Source organism: Heptranchias perlo, chromosome 9 (assembly GCF_035084215.1).
Source record: "Heptranchias perlo isolate sHepPer1 chromosome 9, sHepPer1.hap1, whole genome shotgun sequence".
Classification (NCBI taxonomy): Eukaryota; Metazoa; Chordata; class Chondrichthyes; order Hexanchiformes; family Hexanchidae; genus Heptranchias; species Heptranchias perlo.
In genome coordinates this window covers 25,436,325-25,461,101 of record NC_090333.1, presented here as the reverse complement: position 1 = coordinate 25,461,101, position 24,777 = coordinate 25,436,325, and the positions used below count along the sequence as shown (strand labels likewise).

At 41.4% G+C, this 24,777-nt stretch overlaps 1 protein-coding gene across 1 annotated transcript in view; it reads right to left on the bottom strand.

Moving 5' to 3' along the window:
• The window catches only part of LOC137324975 (glial cell line-derived neurotrophic factor-like), a 78,896-nt gene extending 54,533 nt beyond the window's left edge, over nucleotides 1–24,363 (bottom strand). The window contains exon 1 of the mRNA XM_067989670.1: nucleotides 24,233–24,363. Within this exon, the coding sequence (XP_067845771.1) occupies nucleotides 24,233–24,332 (100 nt within the window). The 5' untranslated portion in view covers nucleotides 24,333–24,363. The remainder of the gene's footprint in view (nucleotides 1–24,232) is intronic.
• Between the last annotated feature and the right edge of the window lie 414 nt (nucleotides 24,364–24,777).

Here is a 24,777-nt window from a genome sequence, read left to right as displayed (position 1 = left end):
AGGATAGGAAATTCTCCACTCAGTGCCACAGTATATTGGAACTTCAGGTCCTTAGGTTGTCATTCTGCAGTTTTGTAAAATAACATAGTTCTGTCCTGATGATAACATCATTACTGCATTAAGAAATTTTCTGCTTGGATTGGATTTCCATAAAAGCCAGATAAAAACAGAACATTTGGTAAATCTTTCTACCAGATTTAATCATTGATTCATTGATTCAACCAAAACAGCATAAAACAAAGTATCAAATAATATGCAACGTAATAAGATTACATTTCTACCTCATGATGTAGTCTACAGGTGAAATTAGGTAATAATTTGGTGATAATTTAAGTGCTGGGCATTAACATAATTAGGAAATACTTGGATCAGGATTTTGCAATCTAAATATTTTGCTTGGACAAGTAGTTCTATACAATGGGAGTAAATAGGAAGTGATTTACACCATTGGAATTCTATGCTTGGATCAGGTATGCTTTAATCTAGATTTGATTGTACTTAAGTAGTGGACTGATGTTAGGCACTGTTATGTTATGTCACTAATTTTTCCTAGAATAGTATATTATTTAAGAATTTGTACACTCATATTTTCGGTATAAAAAAGGTTAATATATTGGTGGAACTATTTGTGTGATACAGCATATGAAATGTTTGCCCTGTACAAGGCAAAAGAAGGCACGCTGCCAATCATTAAGCAAGCACTCAAATGGTTGGAGCAGGCTACGATTTAACCGTTTCTCATCATAAATAACTTTTATTTTCCAGTTTGTTTTGGTGACCTGTCTCCGCCCGCTATGACTCTGCACTACTCTGCTGTGCAGCACGTGAAATGAAAGATGGTACTTTCTTTTCACAACACCACTAACATGAGATTAAGAACATAAAAAAGTTGCTTCAATTAAGGGAGGCTGATTCAAATTACAGGACTATCTGACCTGTGAAACAGGCCACCCTCTGGGTTGAAATATCACTATGACTGAAAGGCTACCTATACCCTAACAGCAATGCCATGGATCTTGTCACTGGGCAGTTGAAAGTACTGCCAGTGGTAGTGATATTTATCTCCTCATGGTAACAAAACATTGCCGCCAACTTGTAATTTCTCTTCCGTCCCACTGTCTCTAGAAAGAAGTGGCGCCTTTTATTTCCCAATGACCTCTCCTTTCTCCTTGTCTCTCCTGATGGTGGTCATTCATGCTGGCCCACAATTTGACATAAACTGACAGCCCTCCAGTCTCTTGCCAAAGTGGTCACTATGACCATGGTAATTATTATCTGGTTATATGACCAAGTGGAACATCATCAAACATCCACATACTTTCCAAAAGACGTTACGTAATAGTAATTTTTACCTCCTTTTTCATTCCATTGCTTGGGTTCACTGAAGCCAATTGTAGTGTCCCAACACTATCAGTTAAAATCAGCAAACTCCTGCCTGTATGATTCATGAGGCATTTATCCACTTAGACATCTGGGAGCCCATGAAACTCTAGTTATTGTTTGCTTAGGGGAGGATCATTAGTAAATCTGCTGATCCAGTGCCCTAGGTTCCCCTTGGTGACACCACCAGATGGCTAAACTCAAGATCAGAAATTCATATAGACTGAAATCAATGCTCTATGAGCCTATACACTACCCCACTATATCACAGCAAGCTAGTACATGAGTGTCCTAAAGCCAGCCACTTCTCTTAACTATGTTTATTATAACAATAAGGGTTCCTGACTTTAGGTGAAAAACAGGTCCATTGGAATCTTCCAGATTTAAAAATGCTCCTGATAATCACTGTAAAACCCATTTGGTATGTTGTCAGCATCTCAACTCAAAATCACAGGTGCACAATCCAGCCTAAAATATCTGGGCCATAATTTAGTGAAGCAACGCCTCTAACAGCATCTGCCATTAGTTAGACTTGCCTTGCACATTCAGGTTTTTAAGTTTTTTGCCTGGCAAGTTGCTGAAAGTGCGAGCTGATAACGTCGCAGCGAGGGAAACAGGACATCTGGAACCTGAGTGAACAGGGCAAGCAACTGTGTATCTCCTTAACCAGATTGAAGGATTGTGAAATTAACAGCACAAGGACGGAGAAGGAAGTGTAAATTAGAGTGGGTGAATTCAATGTCAAATCAGGTACGGAAAGAGAAATAAAGGGAGGGAAAGAAAGAATGGGTTGAGAAAGACAGAGAAAAGAGACAGAAAGGAAAAGTAAAAAAAAAATAACAATTTAAAATTTTACATTTTTATCATCTCCAACAACAATTAAAACCCACAGGAATGAGACGCCCCACTTGTAATAGTTAATTTTCAATGAGAGAGGTTGACTATCTGTAATTATCACTTACCGTGTCGTTAAAAGGGTACTTAGACTGAAATAGACAAGACTTAACTTTCTGTGGTGAGTTCAGTTTGCATCTACCACGCAAATACAGCAACTTTACGCCATTCAATGCATTTCGATGGTGAGGCAGACAGCGAGATACCATGAAGCTAAAGGCAGAGTGGCACAATATGGACAGCAACTTTTGGATATTTGAGTTTAACCTCAGATCTGCCCCTCACCTGAAGTCGCTGTACCATTTGTGTATAAATAACGGCGAGCGCCATTACCCTCACCATTATTTGCTGCAGGAGTTCCTCAGGGCAGTGTCCTAGGCCCAACCATCTTCAGCTGTTTCATCAATGACCTTCCCTCCATCATAAGGTCAGAAATGGGGATGTTCGCTGATGACTGCACAGTGTTCAGTTCCATTCGCAACCCCTCAGATAATGAAGCAGTCCGAGCCTGCATGCAGCAAGACCTGGACAACATCCAGGCTTGGGCTCATAAGTGGCAAGTAACATTCGCGCCAGATAAGTGCCAGGCAATGACCATCTCCAACAAGAGAGAGTCTAACCACCTCCCCTTGACATTCAACGGCATTACCATCGCCGAATCCCCCACCATCAACATCCTGGGGGTCACCATTGACCAGAAACTTAACTGGACCAGCCATATAAATACTGTGGCTACGAGAGCAGGTCAGAGGCTGGGTATTCTGCGGCGAGTGACTCACCACCTGACTCCCCAAAGCCTTCCCACCATCTACAAGGCACAAGTCAGGAGTGTGATGGAATACTCTCCACTTGCCTGGATGAGTGCAGCTCCAACAACACTCAAGAAGCTCGACACCATCCAAGATAAAGCAGCCCGCTTGATTGGCACCCCATCCACCACCCTAAACATTCACTCCCTTCACCACCGGCGCACTGTGGCTGCAGTGTGTACCATCCACAGAGTGCACTGCAGCAACTCGCCAAGGCTTCTTCGACAGCACCTCCCAAACCCGCGACCTCTACCACCTAGAAGGACAAGGGCAGCAGGCGCATGGGAACAACACCACCTGCATGTTCCCCTCCAAGTCACACACCATCCCGACTTGGAAATATATCACCGTTCCTTCATTGTCGCTGGGTCAAAATCCTGGAACTCCCTTCCTAACAGCACTGTGGGAGAACCGTCACCACACGGACTGCAGCGGTTCAAGAAGGCGGCTCACCACCACCTTCTCGAGGGCAACTAGGGATGGGCAATAAATGCCGGCCTTGCCAGCGACGCCCACATCCCGTGAACGAATAAAAAAAATTTTAAAAAATTATTTTGACAGCAAATTATGGCCCCTGATATGTACCTCAACTTTAAATTAGGGTTGCCTGAAACACCTGACTTCTCAAATTCACAATTAGATCTGCTCTGAGGCCCTCCTACCATATTCTCTGCATCACTATCCATCTAACATAAGAACATAAGAAATAGGAGCAGGAATAGGCCATCCAGCCCCTCGAGCCTGCTCCACCATTCAACAAGATCATGGCTGATCTTCTACCTCAAAGCCATTTTCCCGCACCATCCCCATATCTCTTGATGCCTTTAATATCTAGAAATCTATCGATCTCTATTTTGAATGTACTCAATGACTGAGCCTCCACAGCCCCCTGGGGTAGAGAATTCCAAAGATTCACCATCCTCTGAGTGAAGAAATTTCTCCTCATCTCAGTCCTAAATGGCCTACCCTTTATTCGGAGACTATGTTCCCTGGTTCGAGACTCCCCAGCCAGGGGAAACATCCTCCCTGCATCTACCCTGTCGAGCCCTGTAAGAATTTTGTATGTTTCAATGAGATCACCTTTCATTCTTCTAAACTCTCGAGAATACAGGCCTAGTCTACTCAATCTCTCCTCATAGGACAATCCCGCCATCCCAGGAGTCAGTCTGGTAAACTTTTGTTGCACTCCCTCCAAGGCAAGTATATCCTTTCTTCGGTAAGGAGACCAAAATTGTACACAATACTCCAGGTGTGGTCTCACCAAGGCCCTATATAATTGCAGTAAGACATCTTTACTCCTGTACTTAAATCCTCTTGTAATAAAGGTCAACATACCATTTGCCTTCCTAATTTCTTGCTGCACCTGCATGTTAGCTTTCAGTGACTCATGTACAAGGACACCCAGGTCCGTTTATACATCAACATTTCCCAATCTCTTACCATTTAAAAAATACTCTGCATGTCTGTTTTTCCTACCAAAGTGGATAACTTCACATTTTTCCACATTATATTCCATCTGCCATGTTCTTGCCCACTCACTTAGCCTATCTATATCCCCTTGAAGTCTCTTTGCATCCTCCTCACAACTCACATTCCCACCTAGTTTTGCGTCATCAGCAAACTTGGAAATATTACATTTGGTCCCCTCACCCAAATCATTGATATGATTGTGAATAGCTGGGGCCCAAGCACCGATCCCTGCAGTACCCCACTAGTCACAGTCTGCCAACCTGAAAAAGACCCGTTTATTCCTACTTCTCAATCCATGCCAGTATATTACCCCCAATTCCATGTGCTCTGACTTTGTTCACCAACCTCTCGTGTGGGACCTTATTGAATGCCTTCTGAAAATCCAAATACACCATATCCATTGGATCCCCCTTATCTATTCTATCAGTTACATCCTCAAAGAGCACCAGTAGAGTTGTCAAACATGATTTCCCTTTCATAAATCCATGTTGACTCTGCCAAATCCTATTATTATTTTCTAAGTGTCCTGTTATCACATAAAATCCTTTATAATAGATTCTAGCTTTTTCCCAACAACTGGTAATATTTTTCCACAGTTGTTTTTGTTGTAAGTCTACTGCTTAGTTTGTGCATTCTTGTGTTCGAAAGGGGCATGGAGCAATAAACCTTCCCAAATACCACCACTGGGTTTTTCAATTGAATTAATTCATTTTCATGACCCCTCCAAACAAGGATTGGATTCAGAAGCCTGTATCAACCTGTTGCCTGTCCAGTTGCATATGAGGATAAAGCACTACAGCAGCCTCCAGTATTCATGAAGGGAAAGGAAAGAAGGGAGAGAGAGAAAAAAAAACTTGCAATTATATGTATTCGTTTGCAAAATACAGCTTAACTTTATTATTATTAATTATTTAAAGTTAGCTTTAAAAACTCATCACAAGAGGCTAGCAACTCAACCGAGGCCACCACCTTTTCAGTGTTTCCAAGCGTGACATTACATTAGCCAGTCTCATCTCCTAACATGCCACGGATCCACAAGTCAACCACAGCTTATAGTTTGAAGTCTTTGATTCACTCTTTGTGTATTTGTGTTTTGCTAATACATAGGTCAATAGAGAAATTAAACCAGTACTATAATGTGCATCTGCATATCAGTTGTGAAAATATTTATAGAGGTTGCCAGTTATTCATAAACACTTCTGATTTCCCATGGCAATATGCCAGTACTTTCTAACATGGAGCTGTTTCCTGATACACTGAAATCCACTCAGTTTTGAAGGGTGAGTGGAATGGATTTTGGGTCTTTTCAATGCATAAATGTCAACTGTTTGACTCACTGCCAGGCCTAGGTAAATGCCAAACTTTTTCTTCTTTATACTGTGCCAATCAGGAGCCTCCTACTTTATTTTTGAACATGGCCGGCTAAGCTTTGCTGTTAGTTATCAGAGAACACAGCAAAGTTTAGCACCACGTTTAAAAATAAATCAAGAGCTTCTGCATAAATATAAGTTATCAGACTCAGTAGCAACCATTGAATGTGTTCAGTAGCAGTCCCTCTGCCCTGTGTCATTGAAGCTTGTTAGTTTTAAGGTCATTTTTCTATGTGCTCTATATAGGAGCAATGATTTTAGAATAATGTTAAAACTACAGGCCCTGTTTAAAACCTATTCTGGAATACAAACAAATAAATGCAAAAGATATAAAGCACATATCTAACTGTATTGTCCACTTTTAAATAATTCTGCATTGGGGACAGATAGATTTGATTGAATGGGGGGGGGGGCGGGGATGGAGGTTGAAAATCCAAACATGCTTCTACATTGTGGTAAGGTTTCTTTGATGAGTCAGGAATCTCAAATGCAGTATCACTAATCTTCAGACTAGTCCCTTCCAAAACAATTCAATAATTCTAAAATTAATAATAACAAAACAAAGTTAGAATTCCATTGCACTGCGTCACTTCTGGTTTTATCTCAATTCCAACAGTTTATTACTGGATACAACTTTTCAGGTACTTCTGACAGGAACAGTCATTTCAGAGCAACAATTCAGTGAATGCAGTGCTATTTATTGCAAATGAATGTATTTTGACAATCTAACCATCAATTAGAAGTATAGCCGAGAGACGCAGAAATCTACAATAATCCCCAAAAATGCCTGGCTTTGTGGTTTAGATCCACAAAAGGGGGCTTAAACGGGAGGCCAACAAGGAGGGCAAGTTTAAATTTCAAAGACATTCCAAAGGGAAGTGGATCCAGAGGTGTTTTAACTAAGCAATAATGAACTTTGAGGAAGGGAGGGGGGTTATTCCTTATGCTGGATTTTAGGGTTATCTGTTGAATGGAGACCAAAGGTTCATAAAGGAAGTTATTAATTCTACAACGGACCTCAATTATCTACTTTTTTGAGAATGTCCTGAATTTAATAAAGGCAGAGTGCACATTAGATATCTTTGTTCCTCAGCATCATACTGGGCATGTAAGTAAGCGAGTGTTACGTCTAAAGGAAATGCAAGATTTGATTAAAAACTCCTACCCTCTACTGAAAACACCATAGTCTAGAAATTACTGCTGCCAATATCAGTGAATAAACATTTAATGCATCCGTATAATGTTCCTCTGTCTGCTATTTTAGTGGAACATGAACTCATTTAAAATAAACAAGTTAATGCCTGCTTTAAAATAGTAAACAATTTTACAACACCAAGTTATAGTCCAGCAATTTTATTTTAAATTCACAAGCTTTCGGAGATTTCCTCCTTCCTCATTTTATTAAAATAAAATTGCTGGACTATAACTTGGTGTTGTAAAATTGTTTACAATTGTCAACCCCAGTCCATCACCGGCATCTCCACATCATTAAAATAGTAGACTGAGGAATATCATAAGAGCATGTTAGGAGCTCATTTGTTAATATTACCAAATTTCTATGTTCATATCTTTTGTTTTCAACCACACATCTAAAGGAATGCAGATGATATCTGAATGAATCATACATTTCAAACAGTCAAATAGGTAATTTTCAAACACCAAAAAGCAAACAAATTAGTGACTAATATGGTAAAGGAACAAAATTATCCATCCCGAATCTGGGGAAGGGGAAGAGCTATATAACCACTCTCTCATATGGGGAATGGCATCACCGCTCTTCACAAGGGGAGAAGTATGTTACCACTCACAAGCATGGAGGAAAATGATATTCTGATGCTCAAATATGAAGAGAATTGCATTATCATTCTCTAATCTGAAGGAGAAAGTCTCTTCGTTTTCCATTGCAGGAGTCGATCAGCCCCTTTGATCTCCCTCTGCAATCTCCACCCTTCATAAACTTCAACTCATTCAGAACTCTGTGGCCTGTGTCCCACGCAGAGACACAGGCATCCACCAACTCCATCCTTGCCAAACTCTGATGGCTCCCTATGACCTAGCAAGTTGACATTAAAGTCCTTGTCTTCATTTTCAAATCCCCCTATGGCTTCACTCCATCCTATCTGAGTGAACTTATGTCCCTGCGTGAACCTTCTGACTACTGCCCATTACCTGCACTATACCTCAGTGACTGTTCTCTCTGTCACTATACCCGTTTCGTTCCCAAAATTTCTTGACATTGCCACCTTTCTCCTTGCCTTAAAAAGCTTCCTTAAAACCATTCTCTTCAACTGTGCCTTCAGCCTACCCCCTCAAATTCTTTGTTCCTCTTCATCCCTTGCTCAATGTCCATCATTTTCCACCTTGTCAAGTGCTCAGAGACATTTTCTTCACCTGAGAAATGCTATAGAAATATAAGTTGTCACTGTAGTTGTAGTAAAGAGCAGGAAACTTTATTAGACAGCTGGCACTACAAATTTAACTATTTAATGTACTATTCAGTTGGTACAGCTCCCCTGTACAATATAGAGTTCAAACCATGCAGCCACTTGTAAATATACATTGCTCCAACCATGCAGCTCCTCTGTGCAATCTCCGTTCCTCTGTTCAATCGATACAGCTCACTCCTTCAACCAATATGCGCCTACCTTCTGGAACTTACTACCTCATCATTTCAACCTTCTCACCTTTCTTCCTAACTTCAAAAGCCACCTGAAGACCCTCCTTCGTAACTACGCTTTCCCTCCTTCTCAACCTTGTTCTTCTTTTTCTGTTCACCTGTTCTTCACTGCTCTGTGAAGTATTCTGAGACTTCCCTCGGTATTTCAGGACTGCTATAGAAATGTGAGCTGCAGTTGCATATTTCGCTTATTGATTTCCTTCAATTCTGCATCCGCCGCCATCTTTTCCTTCATATATTTTTATAGGCCTGGAATTTCCTTAATCCCTTTTACGCCAAAATTTACGCTGGTTTCTATGCCGATCTTGCCGATGGGAACTTACGCATAAATTTCTTGTGGAGCTCATTTGTCTACGCCGGAACATTGGCAAATTCAGTGCCACCAATGGAGGTAATATCAAGGGGACTGCTCTCTCCTGCCATGGTGCCTCATTCAGACCCTCTTGCCTCTGTTGCTGCTCTTCCTTTTCCATTATTACACAGGTGTCAGCTGTGGCTCAGTTGGCAGCACTCTCGCCTCTGAATTGGAAGGTTGTGGGTTCAAGTCCCACTCCACAGACTTGAACACAAAATCTACGCTGACACTTCAGTGCAGTACTGAGGGAGTGCTGCATTGTTGGAGATATTATCTTTCAGATGAGATGTTAAACTAAGGACCTATCTGCCCTCTCAAGTGGATGTAAAAGATCCCATGGCACCATTCGAAGAAGAGCAAGGGAGTTCGTCCTGGCCAACATTTATGCCTCAACCAACATCCCTAAAACAGATTATCTGGTCATTATCTGCTGCGTTTCCTACAGTACAATAGTGACTACACTTCAGAAGTACTTAATTGGCTGTAAAGCACATTGGGACATCCTGAGGTTGTGAAAGACGCTATATAAATGTAGGGTTTTTTTTTTAAGAACGGGGTGTGCCCATTGGGAAGGTCATTCCAGCTGCTTACACCTTTCGAATATATGGGTGAGGCAAAGGTCCGAAAAATCTCGGGTGCAGTGAGACTTGGTTAAGTATAGTGCACGTCTCAGTAAGAAAAACAGTAGGTTGCCAAACAGCTGTGCAAACATAAGGTAAATAAATCTCAGGGGTCAAATAAAATGCATCCGAGGATCCTTAAGGAAATAAGGGAGGAAATTGCAGTAACTCTGACACAAATCGTCCAGAAATCACTGAATATTGGCGAGGTGCCTGGGGACGGAAGAAAGGCAGATGTTACTCCTATTTTTAAAAAGGTTGCAAAAGTGACCCAGGAAACTACAGACCAATTAATTTGACATCCATTGTGGGTTAGGGTACGGAAACCCTTACTAAAGATAAGGTCATGGAGAATATGGTTAGAAATAAAATCATAAAAGAAGTCAATATGGGTTCATGAAGGGGATGTCTTGCCAATCTAACTCACTGGTTTCCTTTGTGGGTGTAACAAAGGAGCTTAATAGGGATAAGGCAGTGGATGTAGTGTACTTGGATTGTGGTAAGGTCTTTGACACAGTTCCTCTGCAAAAGGCTGGTACTGAAAGTAAAGAAAGTGGAAATCAGTGGAAATATTTTACAATTGCTCTGTAATTGGTTGAGCAATAGAACCCAGAGGGTAGTGGTACAAAGATTGTCATCAGCCTTGGAGAATGTTACCAGTGGGATCCTACAGGGGACTTTGTGGGGACCTCTTTTGTACAATATCTTCATAAATGATCTGGAGCTCGGAGTCACAAACACAATGGCTAAATTTGAAGATGATACAAAGCTAATGAGTGTGGTAGACTCCAACGCTGAACAGGATAAGCTACAGGAAGATTTAAATATACTTGGGAATTGAGACAGGTGGCGAATGAAATTCAGTGTATGGGTATTAGCAAGGAAAGCTCAGGATGGATAGCTTACTGGACAATCCATATGATGAATTCTTCCTCACCATATAAACACAGGGAACAGCATGTAAATATAAAAGTGTCAATCCATCTTCTTCTGCTTTCTGAATCAGAAGGATGAGGGTACAGGCTCCACTCTAAGACCTGAGCATTTAATCTAGACTGAAACTCCAGGGCAGTGCTGAGGGAGTGCCATTCTTTGAATAAAGTATTAAACTGAGGCCCCTTCTGCTTGCTCCTGCAGTTTAGATGGACATTAAAGCTTCCATGGTAGAAGAGCAGGAAACTCCTCAATATCTTGGCCAATATTAATCCCTCAATCAACAACCACCAGAAATGGATTAAATGGTCGTTCATCTCATTGATGTTTGTGGAATTTTGCTGTGTGGTAAATGACTACTATGTTTGCCTACATAAGAACGGTCAGGCCACTTCAAAGTAATTAACTGTATGAGAAGTACTTTGAGATATTTCTGAGACATGTCACTATATAAATGCATGCCTTTCTTTCTCATCTATAGTTAGGTGTGGACTTATTTACTCCAGCAGTCTTGTGCTACTGCTCTTTCCATCCCCAGGTCTGTCACAGTAACAATCTCTTGTATTGCTTTGCTCAGACCCTAGTCTGTTACAGAAAAAAAATGATGATCACTTAATACATTTGAAGATTAATAGTTACAATCTAAAGCTATTGCTCCTTTACAGTATTATCATCCTATTTTTTGGAACTATCTCAGCATCAAGCACTTTCAGGTCAGGTGTATCACAGATAGACATAAAGTAACGGTGCCTGGGCTCTGTCCCAATAAGCTACCTTAACCACAGAAGACTACTTCCTTCTACAGCCAGTCTGACATTCCCATTTCCCACAACAATAAATTTTGTGGCTTTTGTGAGCAAGACTACCAATTTCATGTCTATTGGTGCCAAATTATGAGCACTTCTGTGTTATGAATTCATGCTCACTAAAAAATAATAGGCTTTGAGTGCCCAAACCCATTTCATTTTAGACCATTATAGCTGGCATAAAGACAATGCTTGTGAGTTTGAGGCGGATTCATACCCAAGTCCCTAAGGTATTCAAACCCAGTGCTCTACAAACCTATCCTTTACAACTGTCTGTTTCTGTATGGAGGACATTATCTTCAAAGTTTATAAGGGGAGCTGCAGGTGCTTACCTCTGCTTCGATCATGTCTTGGCAGACTTTCTCCCACACCACACTAATGAACCATGAGGCACCAGCTGAACAATTCTACAGTGGGAGGGAGAGATGACACTATCAACGCTGAGGTAAGAACAGGGACCTCCAACTACAGTTATAACATTTCAATAAAATAAAAATTTCTGAAAACTTGTTCCAGGCCTAAACATTCATTTTAATCATTGGACAGAGAATAGCGGATGCCTAAAAGTGCACCATATGGCTACAGATACACAAGGAGTTCAGATCACATCATGAATCACAAAGAATCAAGCGATTTATAAATGTCATCTGAATCCAGAGAGACCATTACAGGTGTGAGCACACTCCCAGCTATTTTTACTCCTTCTCATAAAGATAGTCTGCCTTTTTGGGGTCTGTGGATTCTTACGTTCACATTTTGCCACTGGAACCTGTGTTTTGCAAAACAGCATCATGTGTGGAAATGATGTTAAACCAGGATTGTCACAGCATTATTGACAAGAAGGGATTGTTTCATTGATAAATAACACATAGCTGGCTTTTGAAAAGTTCTCCTTGCCTGACTTATTTAGCACACAGGCAAAATTACCTTTGAGTGCAAGGTGTACTGATATTGTAAACTCTTTCTTTATAAATTGGTTTACAATATCATGAGTGCACACAAGATCTTTCTCAGCAGTCACCAGTCGAGTGTGTAGCCGTGACTGCTTGATTTTACAGCAATGAGTAACCAGGATTTTACCACAAATTTTAATGAACATAATCATTTCTTCTGGTTAGTCAGGGATTTAGAAATCTAAATCAAAATCCAATCAATTAAACCAGGCATTCAACTTCGAATACTGTATATCAATCCTTTATATGTTTACAAAGTTCTTATGGTAGTCAAAGCTGAATTAAATGTGCACCCTTCGCCATTTGAACTTGCAACAGCATTGCTAAAAATATTTAAAAGGAAATTAAAGCCCATTAAAAATACTAAAATATTTTATTCATAGATTCCTTTCTCAAGTATTCTTAGCTGTGTTCACAAATATATGGAAAAGTTCAACTCAGAAGTTCTTAAAATTGTAAGGAAATTAGTGAATAGGGAAAAGTGCTGAACTAGAAAAGCAGCTTATAGATCAGGAGACCTCAACCTGAATGTAAAACGTATTAACTGGTGAAATAAATTGCCCTTCATAGAATAAATACACACACAGCTGAAGCATTCAGAAAAGAAATGGATAAATCCATAACTCAACTTAGATAATGATGTGTTATCAATGCAAGAGAAATGGAAATTATCTAATCCAGTCCTGTAAATGGACTAACATTAGACAAGCTGCATGGGCTGGAGCAGCAGGAGCTCCAAGGAAATCCCTGGTCAATATTCCAAGTATAGCATCGCCACTTTGCAAGGTGTTTTGTAGAGTTTCATCTATTCAGGATATTCTGACCTAACACTTTCTGCTGTATTTACACGACAGGGTGGCCAGCAGTAGCAGCCCCAACTGAGGTCAGCCGAAGGCAGTCTGCGAGAAAGAAGGACAAAAGATATAGTACCTTTCACATCCTCAAAGTATCCCAAAGCACTTTACAGCCAATGAATTACTTTTTGAAATGCAATCAGCAAGCATAGCAGACAATTTGAATACAGCAAGATCCCATAATTAGCAAGAAAACAAATCACCAGTTAATCTGAATAGAAAATGTTGGAAACATTCAGCAGGTCAGGCAGCATCTTTGGAGAGGCAGGTTTCCAGCATTTTCTATTTTTATTTCAGATTTCCAGCATCCACAGTATTTTGCTTTTGTCACCAGTTAATCTGTTTTGGGCTTGTTGCTTGATGGGTAAATGTTTGCAGAACACTGGGAGAACGCCCGTGCTCTTCTATGAATATTGCACCCGGATCTTTTACATCCACCTGAATAGGTGGTCAGCGCCTTAGTTTAACGTCTTATCAGAAAAACGACACCTACAGCAAGGCAGCACTCCCGTAGTACTGCATCGAAGTGTGAGTCCAGATTATGTGTTCAAGTCTCTGGAGTGGGGCTATAACCCACAACTTTCTGACTCAGCAGCGAGACTGCATCCATTGAACCAAAGATGACATTATTGCTGATAGTAGTGGTGTGTAGTACCGCCTCAAGAGGTGCTTTATCTCTGCACCAGCAAAGGCAAAAGAACTGGGGCAGCAAGGTAAATCGTTGTCACAGGCAATGTAAGCCACCAGCGGCCATCAATTTTCTGGCCATGGGCAGATTTAGGACTCAGACAATCTGTGCAGGTCAGCACTACCTTTTCATATTGCTGGTCTAGATGGAACCCAGACAAAAAAAAAATCATAGAATTATAAAATTATATAACACAGGAGCCCATTTGGCCCATCGTGCCAGTTCTTAGGTAGAGCTATCCAATTAGTCCCACTCCCTTGTAAATTTCTTCCCTTCATGTATAGACCAATTCCCTTTTGAAAATTATTATTGAATCTGCTTCCTCCACCCTTTCAGGCAGTGCATTCCAGATCACAACAACTCTCTGGGTAAAACTTTTTTCCTCATGCCACCTCAAGTTCTTTTGCCAATCACCTTAAATCTGTGTCCTCTGGTTGCCAACCTTTCTGCCACTCGAAACAGTTTCTCTTTATTTACTCTATCAAAACCATTCTTAATTTTGAACACTTCTATCAAATCTCCCATTATCCTTTCTGTTCTAGGGAAAACAACCCCAGCTTCTCCAGTCTCTCCACATAACTGAACTCCCTCATTCCTGGTACCATACTAGTAAATCTCTTCTGCACCCTCACTGAGGCCTTGACATCCTTCCTAAAGTGTTGTGTCCAGAATTGAACACAATACCCCAGCTGAGGCCTAACCAGTGTTTTATAAAAGTTTAGCACAACTTCCTTGCTTTTGTATTCTATGCCTCTATTAATAAAGCCAAGGATCCCATGCGCTTTTATAACAGCCTTCTCAACTTGTCCTGCCACCTTCAAAGATTTGTGCACATACGCCCCACCCCACCCCCAGTCTCTCTGTTCCTGCACCCCTTTTAAAATTGTACCATTTCATTTATATTACCTCTCCTCATTCTTCCTACAAAAATGTATCACTTCACACTTCTCTGCGTTAAATATCATCTGTCACGTGTCTGCCCATTTCACCAGTCTGTCTACGTCCTCCTGAAATCTGTTACTATCCTCGTCATTGTTTACTACATTTCCGAGTTTCGTGTCACCTGCATACTTTGAAACTATACCCTGTATACCCGAGTCCAGGTCATTAATATAAATGAAAGTCACGATCCTGACTTTTTAAACAACTGCGAGAGTACAAGATTGCATGTACAGAGTTTTTATCTGATGCTTTATTACGTTAAAGACGCTATATAAATGCAAGTTGTTGTTGATGATGCTGCCGGTGTTCTAAAATCCACCCCACAATGTAAATGGGGCAGATTTCAGAGTGCAAGGAGGCAAATGGAAGTTTCTGTGCAACATAAATTCTTTGGCATACACACTGACACACACCTGATGTTTCCCTGCTCTCCATTTTTTCCCTCATGGTTCTCTCAGCTTCTTTCTCTTTGATTGTACAGGCAAGAAAGTTAAGCAGAATTGTTGTGGAGATAACTGTAAAATATTGTGAATATATGATTGAAAATTGTTACTTGGTGGGACTATCATTTTTTTATTTTATTGAGTGCTCTGCTACTGTAGGCAAAGTGGAGATTTTGCTGTAACAAAATGCATTTTCTCTCACCCAAAATAAGGCACGACTAGGGCTTCATGGAAGTGATGCTGTCAGATTGGAGAGGCGTTTCTGTAAATTTCCCATTGTGAGGCGGCATTCTTGTGACTAGGTGTGAACTGATTCACTTGACTGATCAGCGGAGGTGTTGATTTAACTGCTGACGGCTTGTCTCTGTTAAATGCTTGTGACTGGCTGTGAACTTGCTAATGGTGCAGACTCCTTGTGAATGTGTATGTTCTTTTGCTGTGGATACGTTATTCTCCCATTTCTCCAATGCTTTTTTTTTGCTAATCTTTTCTCCACCAATTTTCTTCCCTCGCTTCGCTCCTTTCCAGTAGCTCAAGCAAGTGGACATTATTCACCTGTGCGCTTTCACACTGAGTGTCAGCACACTATTCAAACATATTGGGGGGAGGGCACGGAATTACAGCTGAGCCTGATCTTGTCCTCACACAAAATCCACATGTACACATTTGCAGCAAGATGATGATGGTGATCTGGAACCATGATCAACAACATAGCTCAGAGGCACTGAGGTGCACTGTAGCATCTTTACCGCCAGCCAGGTTGAGATTGAACATGGGACTTTCCCGGTCTCTGGCTCAGCTGCACTCTAGCTAAATTTGCTCAGCCATGAGGGAGTATAATTTTTTGCTTTGAGATTCTTAGATTTAAGAATTTGTTTATGGATATAGATAGAGATATATTAAGATTTATCGATTTTGATTTACTGGGAATTTAGACGATTTTTTTGAAAAGAGTAGCGGATCTCTGTGGTGATACGTAGCCTGAGGTCAGCAGCACATATCAGGGTCGTGTTGCAGGTAATTGTAGCTACATTTAAGCACCTGGGGTTAATTAGAAGGTATTTGTAGCTGCCTGTAAATTTCTGGCACCAGATCAGAAGAACCCAGTGTAAAATGGATAGTTTTCTTTCTCTTTATTTTTAAAGGTTGTTTTGCAAAGTGTAAAACTTTGGATTATGATGCCTGCAGCATGCTGGTAGATACAAGATACAAATCATAGAATGTTAAAGCACAGAAACAGGCCATTCGGCCCATCAAGTCTGCGCCAGTGCATTTCTCCCAGTCCAATATCACTCCCCTGCTCATTTCCCATGTGCCTTAATTTTATGGAACTATTTAACTCCCTTTTAAAGGAATTTAAGAACTCTGCTTAGGGAATTCCACATTTTAATCACCTGTGTAAAGAATATTTTTCTAAACTTCCCTTTAATTCTTTCTGTGATTATCTTAAGTATGTGCCTTCTCTTTATGTCTCACTGACCAGTGGAAATAACCTATCACTGTCGAATCAGAACTCTTCATAAACTTGAAGACCTCTGCCAGGCCCCCCTTAACCTTTTGTTTTTATTCGTTCATGGGATGTGGGCGTCGCTGGCAAGGACAGCATTTATTGCCCATCCCTAATTGCCCTTGAGAAGGTGGTGGTGAGCCGCCTTCTTGAACCGCTGCGTGTGTTGAAGGTTCTCCCACAGTGCTGTTAGGAAGGGAGTTCCAGGATTTTGACCCAGCAATGATGAAGGAACAGCGATATATTTCCAAGTCGGGATGGTGTGTGACTTGGAGGGGAACGTGCAGGTGGTGTTGTTCCCATGTACCTGCTGCCCTTGTCCTTCTAGGTGGTAGAGGTGGTGGGTTTGGGAGGTGCTGTTGAACAAGCCTTGGCGAGTTGCTGCAGTGCATCCTGTGGATGGTAACACTGCAGCCACGGTGCACCGGTGGTGAAGGGAGTGAATGTTTAGGGTGGTGGATAGGGTACCAATCAAGCGGGCTGCTTTGTCCTGGATGGTGTCGAGCTTCTTGAGTGTTGTTGGAGCTGCACTCATCCAAGCAAGTGGAGAGTATTCCATCACACTCCTGACTTGTGCCTTGTAGGTGGTGGAAAGGCTTTGGGGAGTCAGGAGGTGAGTCACTCGCCACAGAATACCCGGCCCCTGACCCGCTCTTGTGGCCACAGTATTTACGTGGCTGGTCCAGTTGAGTTTCTGGTCAATGGTGACCCCCAGGATGTTGACGGGTGGGGGATTCGGCGATGGTAATGCCGTTGAATGTCAAGGGGAGGTGGTTAGACTGTCTCTTGTTGGAGATGGTCATTGCCTGGCACTTGTCTGGCGTAAATGTTACTTGCCACTTATCAGCCCAAGCCTGGATGTTGTCCAGGTCTTGCTGCATGCGGGCTCAGACAGCTTCATTATCTGAGGGATTGCGAATGGAACTGAACACTGTGCAATCATCAGCAAGCATCCCCATTTCTGACCTTATGATGGAGGGAAGGTCATTAATGAAGCAGCTGAAGATGGTTGGGCCTAGGACACTGCCTTGAGGAACTCCTGCAGCAATGTCCTGGGGCTGAGATGATTGGCCCCAACAACCACTGCTATCTTCCTTTGTGCTAAGTATGACTCCAGCCACTGGAGAGTTTTCCCTCTGATTCCCATTGACTTCAATTTTACTAGGGCTCCGTTGTGCCACACTCGCTGAAGTGCTGCCTTGATGTCAAGGGCAGTCACTCTCACCTCACCTCTGGAATTCAGTTCTTTTGTCCATGTTTGGACCAAGGCTGTAATGAGGTCTGGAGCTGAGTGGTCCTAGCAAAACCCAAACTGAGCATCGGTGAGCAGGTTATTGGTGAGTAAGTGCTGCTTGATAACACTGTCGATGACATCTTCCATCACTTTGCTGATGATTGTGAGTAGACTGATGGGGCGGTAATTGGCCGGATTGGATGTGTCCTATTCAGCTCTAGGGAAAAAGCCCCAATTTATCTTTATGGCTGTAACCCCTCATCCCTGGTAACTAAGGTTCACTAGATTGATTCCTGGGATAAGAGGGTTGTCCTATCAGGAGAGATTGAGTAGAATGGGCCTATATTCTCTGGAGTTTAGAAGAATGAGAGGTGATCTCATTGAAACATATAAAATTCTTAGGACTTGACAGGGTAGGTGCTGAGAGACTGTTTCCCATGGCTGGAGAATCTAGAACTAGGGGTCATAATCTCAAGATAAGGGGTCGGCCATTTAAGACTGAGATGAGGAAAAATTTCCTCACTCTGAGGGTTGTGAATCTTTGGAATTCTCTACCCCAGGGGGCTGTGGATACTCAGTCGTTGAGTATATTCAAGACTGTGATCGATAGATTTTTGGACACTGAGGGAATTAAGGGATATGGGGATAGGGCGGGCAAGTAGAGTTGAGGTAGAAGATCAGCCATGATTTTATTGAATGGCAGAGCAGGCTCGAGGGGCCGTATGGCCTACTTCTGCTCCTATTTCTTATGTTCTTATGTAACATCCTGATCAATCTACAATGAAGTAAAATGTGCAAAGTATTATGACTAGAATAGCTTTTGTTCTGAATAAATGCTACCTGTTTCACATTGCATTGCTGTATTAGGCTCGAGCTCTTGAGATTGATAATTCATATACAGCAACATAGCTACTTCACATGCTTAATAGTCACAATAGTCCATCTCACATGTTAAGAAAAAAGCCAGTTTCTCAAGGGCAGACATAATAGTTTATCTCTTCCAAATGGAATATATGTGTGCAGCACCATTGTTGCTGCAATTAAGAACAGGGCAACACAGCCCAGTGGAGAACAACAGAGCAGTATTATGAATCACACTGTGCTTTACAGTGACTCAATTGTGAGGGAACAGAAAAGTTCATCCCAGCCATTTATCCCAGAATCCTAAAAAGAACAGGCCTGCCTGGGATGGGATTTTGACATATTCAATAGTTGCTGGTACTGGTTAGAAGTAATAAGAATACAATTGTTGGTCTCGGCTGTGACAATTTTAAATGGACTCCTCACAAGTAATCTCTCAATTCCAAAATAGAACACAGGCAAAATGCTGCTTCTTTTCAAACAGGAAATAGGGGGAAAGAGATACAGTGGATGCTCAGTGAGGGGGAAATAGAATACAGAACATATCCAAAGACTGAAGAAATTGAGAGAGAATTATAAAGGCTGTCCTCACAATTTTGATCAATACATTGTGCAGAAGGACATGCTGTCATACAAAATGTTAAAACCCCAATACTCTGTGTCAGTAGAGTGACAGGATGCAAGTTTTCACCCCTGAACATACGCATAGTAAATTTTGAATTTCTCCGACTGGCACCAAGGCAAAGCCAGGCACTTTCGAATAGGGAAGCAGAGTCACTAACTACTTTATATTTTAATGTTTTTAACTTATGGAATAGAGTGGCATCAAATGGAGTGAATATGGATTCAGTAGTAGCATGTAAAAAAGTTGATATATTCACGAGGAAATAAAGGGCTATGGGCTGAGTGTTAGGACAGAAGGAAGACGTAAAAGGTATGTACATTTTATACATTGATCTGAACAATGAATGACCTTTTCCATGTTGCTACCTTCTTATGTTTTGATGAGCATTCACATTATACATCTGTTTTCATGTTTCATTTCAAATTAAATGTTTAATTCACTATTGACACAATGGAATGTGCATTATATTTTTTGTTACCACATAGTCTGTGCACCCAACACGTGTTGTATAAAGAAGATTGCAGTCATGCCTTATGACTGACTGGAAAGTTCATAACTCATGGGACTGAATGTCTGATTAATCGTTCTACCAGAAAACTTTACACAATGATCAATTCCACATTCAAGTCATTTTTTGAGAGTGATCCGGTTCTTGCCAAAACACAATTACATTTTGATGTATTTAATTGGTCTGAGCCTTACCACCACCATACTTTAGAGTTCATCCAGTGTTTTAATTTTAAAAATTAGTTCAACAGTGTTACAGTATACAGAAGAGTCAAGAGCTGATATATAGGTAAGAAACTTCTGCCCGTCCCCCCAACTAGTACAGTAGAAATCAGTACATTGCTTTCAATTATTACCTTTAGATCTTGCTGTTATGTGGTGACCTCACTTTGCACAATTAATGGGTCACATTCTCATGTCCTTACTACCTCTGCTTGCCTGGAAATGTACATTAATTCAGTTCTGCTATCTATCTATACATGTTACTCTCCGATAGTGTTCTTTACACAACATAGAATTATGTACTGTGTTTTTGTGCATGTATCTGATTCTATATTGGTCAGGAATGACATTCAGATTTACAGTTCTATCATAGGATCATAGTATGTTACAGCACAGATGAAGGCCATTCGGCCCATTGTGCCTGTGCTGGTTCTTTGAAAGAGCTTTCTAATTAGTCCCACTCCCTGCTCTTTCCTCGTAGCCCTGTAAATTTTTCCCCTTCAAGTATTCATCCAATTCTCTTTTGAAAGTTACTATTGAATCTGCTTCCATCACCCTTTCAAACAGTGCATTCCAGATCATAACAACTCTCTGTATAAAAGAATGTTTCTTCATGTCGCCTCTGGTACTTTTGCCAATCACCTTAACTCTGTGTCCTCTGGTTAACAACTCTTCTGCCACTGGAAATAATTTCTCCTTATTTACTCAATCAAGACCGTACTTGATTTTGAACACCTCTAGCAAATCTCCTCTTAACTTTCCCTGCTCTAAGGAGAACAACCCCAGCTTCTCCAGTCTCTCCGCATAACTGAAGACCCTCATCCCTGGTACCATTCCAGTAAATCTCTTCTGCATCCTCTCTAAGGCTTTGACATCCTTCCTAAAGTGTGGTGCCCAGAACTGAACACTATACTCCAGCTGAGGCCTGACCAGTGTTTTATAAAGTTTTAGCATAACTTCCTTGCTTTTGTTCTCTATGCTTCTATTAATAAAGCCAAGAATCCCATATGCTTTTTTAACAACCTTCTCAACTTATCCTGCCATCTTCAAAGATTTGTGTACGTACACCCCCAGGTCTCTCTGTTCTTGAACTCCCTTTAAAATTGTACCATTTTGTTTGTATTGCCCCTCCTCATTCTTCCTACAAAAATGTATCACTTCACACTTCTCTGCTTTAAATTTAATCTGCCATGTGTCTGCCCATTTCACTAGTCTGTCTATGTCCTCCTGAAATCTGTTAATATCCTCCACATTCTTTACTACATTTCCAAGTTTCGTGTCATCTGCAAACTTTGAAATTATACCCTGTATACCCAAGTCCAGGTCATTAATATATATCAAAAAGAGCAATGGTCCTAATACTGACCCCTGGGGAATACTACAGTATTATTCCCTCCAGTCTGAAAAACAACCGTTCACCACTATTCTCTGCTTCCTGTCCCTTAGCCAATTTTGTATCCACGCTATCACTGTCCCTTTAATCCCATGGGCTTGAATTTTGCTGACGAGTCTATTATGTGGTACTTTATCAAATGCCTTTTGAAAGTCCATATGCACAACATCAACCTTTTCCGTTACTTCATCAAAGAACTCGATTAAATTAGTCAAACATGATTTTCCTTTAACAAATCCATGCTGACTTTCATTTATTAGCTCATACTTTTCTGAGTGCCAAATAATTTTGTCCCAGATTATTGTCTGTAAACGTTACACCACCACCGATGGAAGACTGACTGGCCTGTAGTTGCCGGGTTTAATCGCTCTCCCCTTTTTTAAACTGGGGTATAACATTTGCAATCCTCCAGTCCTCTGGCATCGCCCCCATATCTAAGGTGGATTGGAAGATTGTGGCCAGAGCCTCCGCAATTTCTACCCTTACTTCCCTCAGTAACCTAAGATGCATCCTATCTGGACCGGATGACTCTTCTACTTTGAGTACTGTCAATCTTTTAAGTACCTCCTCTTTATCTATTTTTATCCTATCCAATATCAATACTACCTGTTCCTTTACTGCTACATTGGCAGCATCCTCTTCTCTAGTGAAGACTGATGTGAAGTATTCATTTAGTGCCTCAGCCATGCCTTCTGTCTCCACAAGAAGATCTTTTTTGTCCCTAATCGGCCACACCCTTCCTTTCACTACCCGTTTACTATTTATATGTTTATAAAAGACTTTTGGGTTCCCTTTTCTGTCAGCCGCTAATCTATTCCCATACTCTCCCTTTGCCCTTCTTATTCCCTTTTTTAGATCTCCTCTGTACTTTCTGTATTTAGCTTGGTTCTATGTTGGTGTTATGAACCTTACATGTGTCATAAGCCTCCTTTTTCAGTTTCATTTTAATCTCTATATTTTTAGTTATCCAGGGAGTTCCAGCTTTGGATGTCCTTTCTTTCCCCCTCTTGGAAATGTGTCTAATCTGTAACCGAACCAACTCCTCCTTGAAGGCCTCCCATTGTTCAATTACTGTTTTGCCTACTAATGTTTGATTCCAATCCACCTGGGCAAGAGCCCTTTTTAACTCACTGAAATTAGCCTTCCTCCAGTTAAGTATTTTTATGCTTGATTATTCCTTGTTCTTTTCCATAACAACTCTAAACCTAATGATGTTATGATCACTGTTCCCCAAATGCTCCCCCACTGAAACATGCTCCATTTGCCTCACTTCATTCCCCAGAACTAGATCCAATACTGTTTCCTTCCTGGTTGGGCTGGAAACACAAGTTTCAAAAGTTCTCTTGAACACACTTCAGGAATTCCTGCCGCTCTTTGCCCTTTACACTGTTACTGTCCCAGTCTATACTGGGATAATTGAAGTCCCCTATTATCACTACTCTATGGTTCTTGAATCTTTCTGTAATTTGCCTGCAAATTTGCTCCTCTATTTTCTTCCTACTATTTGGTGGCCTATAGTATACACCCAATAGCGTAATAGCTCCTCTGTTGTTCCTTAATTCTAACCAAATAGATTCTGTCTTCGACCCTCAACTACATCATCCCTTTCCAGTGCTATAATAGATTCTTTGATCAACACTGCTGCCCCCCTCCTTTCTTTCCTTCCCTATCTTTCCTGAATACCTTGTAGCCAGGAATATTAAGTACCCAATCCTCCCCTTCATTGAGCCAAGTCTCTGTTATTGCCAATGTATCATGTAAAATGTATCTGTAACAATGGCCTTCAAAATAAACGGAGCATCTCACCCACCACGCTGTGTGACGTGCACTCTTTCACTACTGAAAGAGACTTTCTTCACACTTGTGGAAAAAACAGCCAGCCCTAACACGCAATTAGCAGAGCAGCAGTCTTCGTTTATACCTTGGATCTGACCCAAAGGCAAAGGGAGCCTGATTAAAAAGACATGCCAGTGTGAAATAATTAGTATAGTTTGTTTGCTTGAGAGAACACATGTAGGAAGGGGCAGATTAGCAGTGCCCACTTCAAACTAGTACCTCTGCCCGGCCAATCCCACATTGCCGGCTCACAGACTGCTCTGACAGATGGGCTAATGCTGACCACTTGACACAGTGGATTCTACCACCTTCCTCCCATCCATATTGTTGCACGTAACAAAAGAGTAGCATCGTCCCTGGAGGTGCCCGCCCTTTGTCACAACAGGAATGGTGCATTAAAACGTCACCAGCAGAAACAAAAATACACATCACAACTTTACTAGTCATTATTGGGTCTACTATAAACTCCCAGCTAATGGAACCCGCCGAAAATTGAACACGAGTTGTTACAAGAATGATGTGTGAAAATAACATGACGCGGGTTATGTCTGAGCTACGCGGCCTTACAGATCTTAATATGAATGACAGTGACACTTTGTCGCCCACTACTGACCACAAAGTGCCAGGAATCCCCTGCTCACCATTACATCCGTGTGGATATTAAAACATATGAAAGAATTCATAGTCACATTTGGAAAGTGAGACTCACAGCTCTACATATATTCGATCAACCTGACTGTCCATTAATCAGATCTCTGCATGTTAATACTTAAATATGTGGGCCATATATATATATACATATATATCGAGAGAGAGAGAGAGAAATTGATAGTGGTAGGATTGTTAAACTTACCGTCCGCTGTCCGCGTCCCAATCCGAGCTCCCTGTAATCTGGGCCGGACACAGGCGCTCCTCCTGCGCACCGGTCGAACTCGTCGCCCCTTGCAACTCATAATGTGCGCTGTGTTTAAATCCCCAGCTAATCGGACATGTCTTGACTCTGGTCGAAGCGGCAAGGGTGAGAAATCTCCTGGGGGCTGCTCTCATGAGACAGATTCGATGCTCAGTTTGGGCTTAGTGTTTCTGTGAAAGCGCCACCCTCTGCTCTGCAACATGCTGTTGGACTCCTTTCCAAAAGTCTTCTGCGGCCACTTCCTGGAGCTAGCCTCTCGGTCCTGTTCGAAACACGAGTGTTCTTTTTTTTTCAAATACAGAATACGAAGGAACTCATCAGTCCCCAACCCTCGATCTCAGGAATAACACCCACCGGACCAGCGACGAAGGCACCCAAAAATATAACAGTCATGGGGATTTCCCCAAAAAGGGTTCACCCTGAAAACCAAGAGAGCCCCCAAAACAGCCCAAGGGCCGCCCGAACCCTTTGATTTACCATTCCAA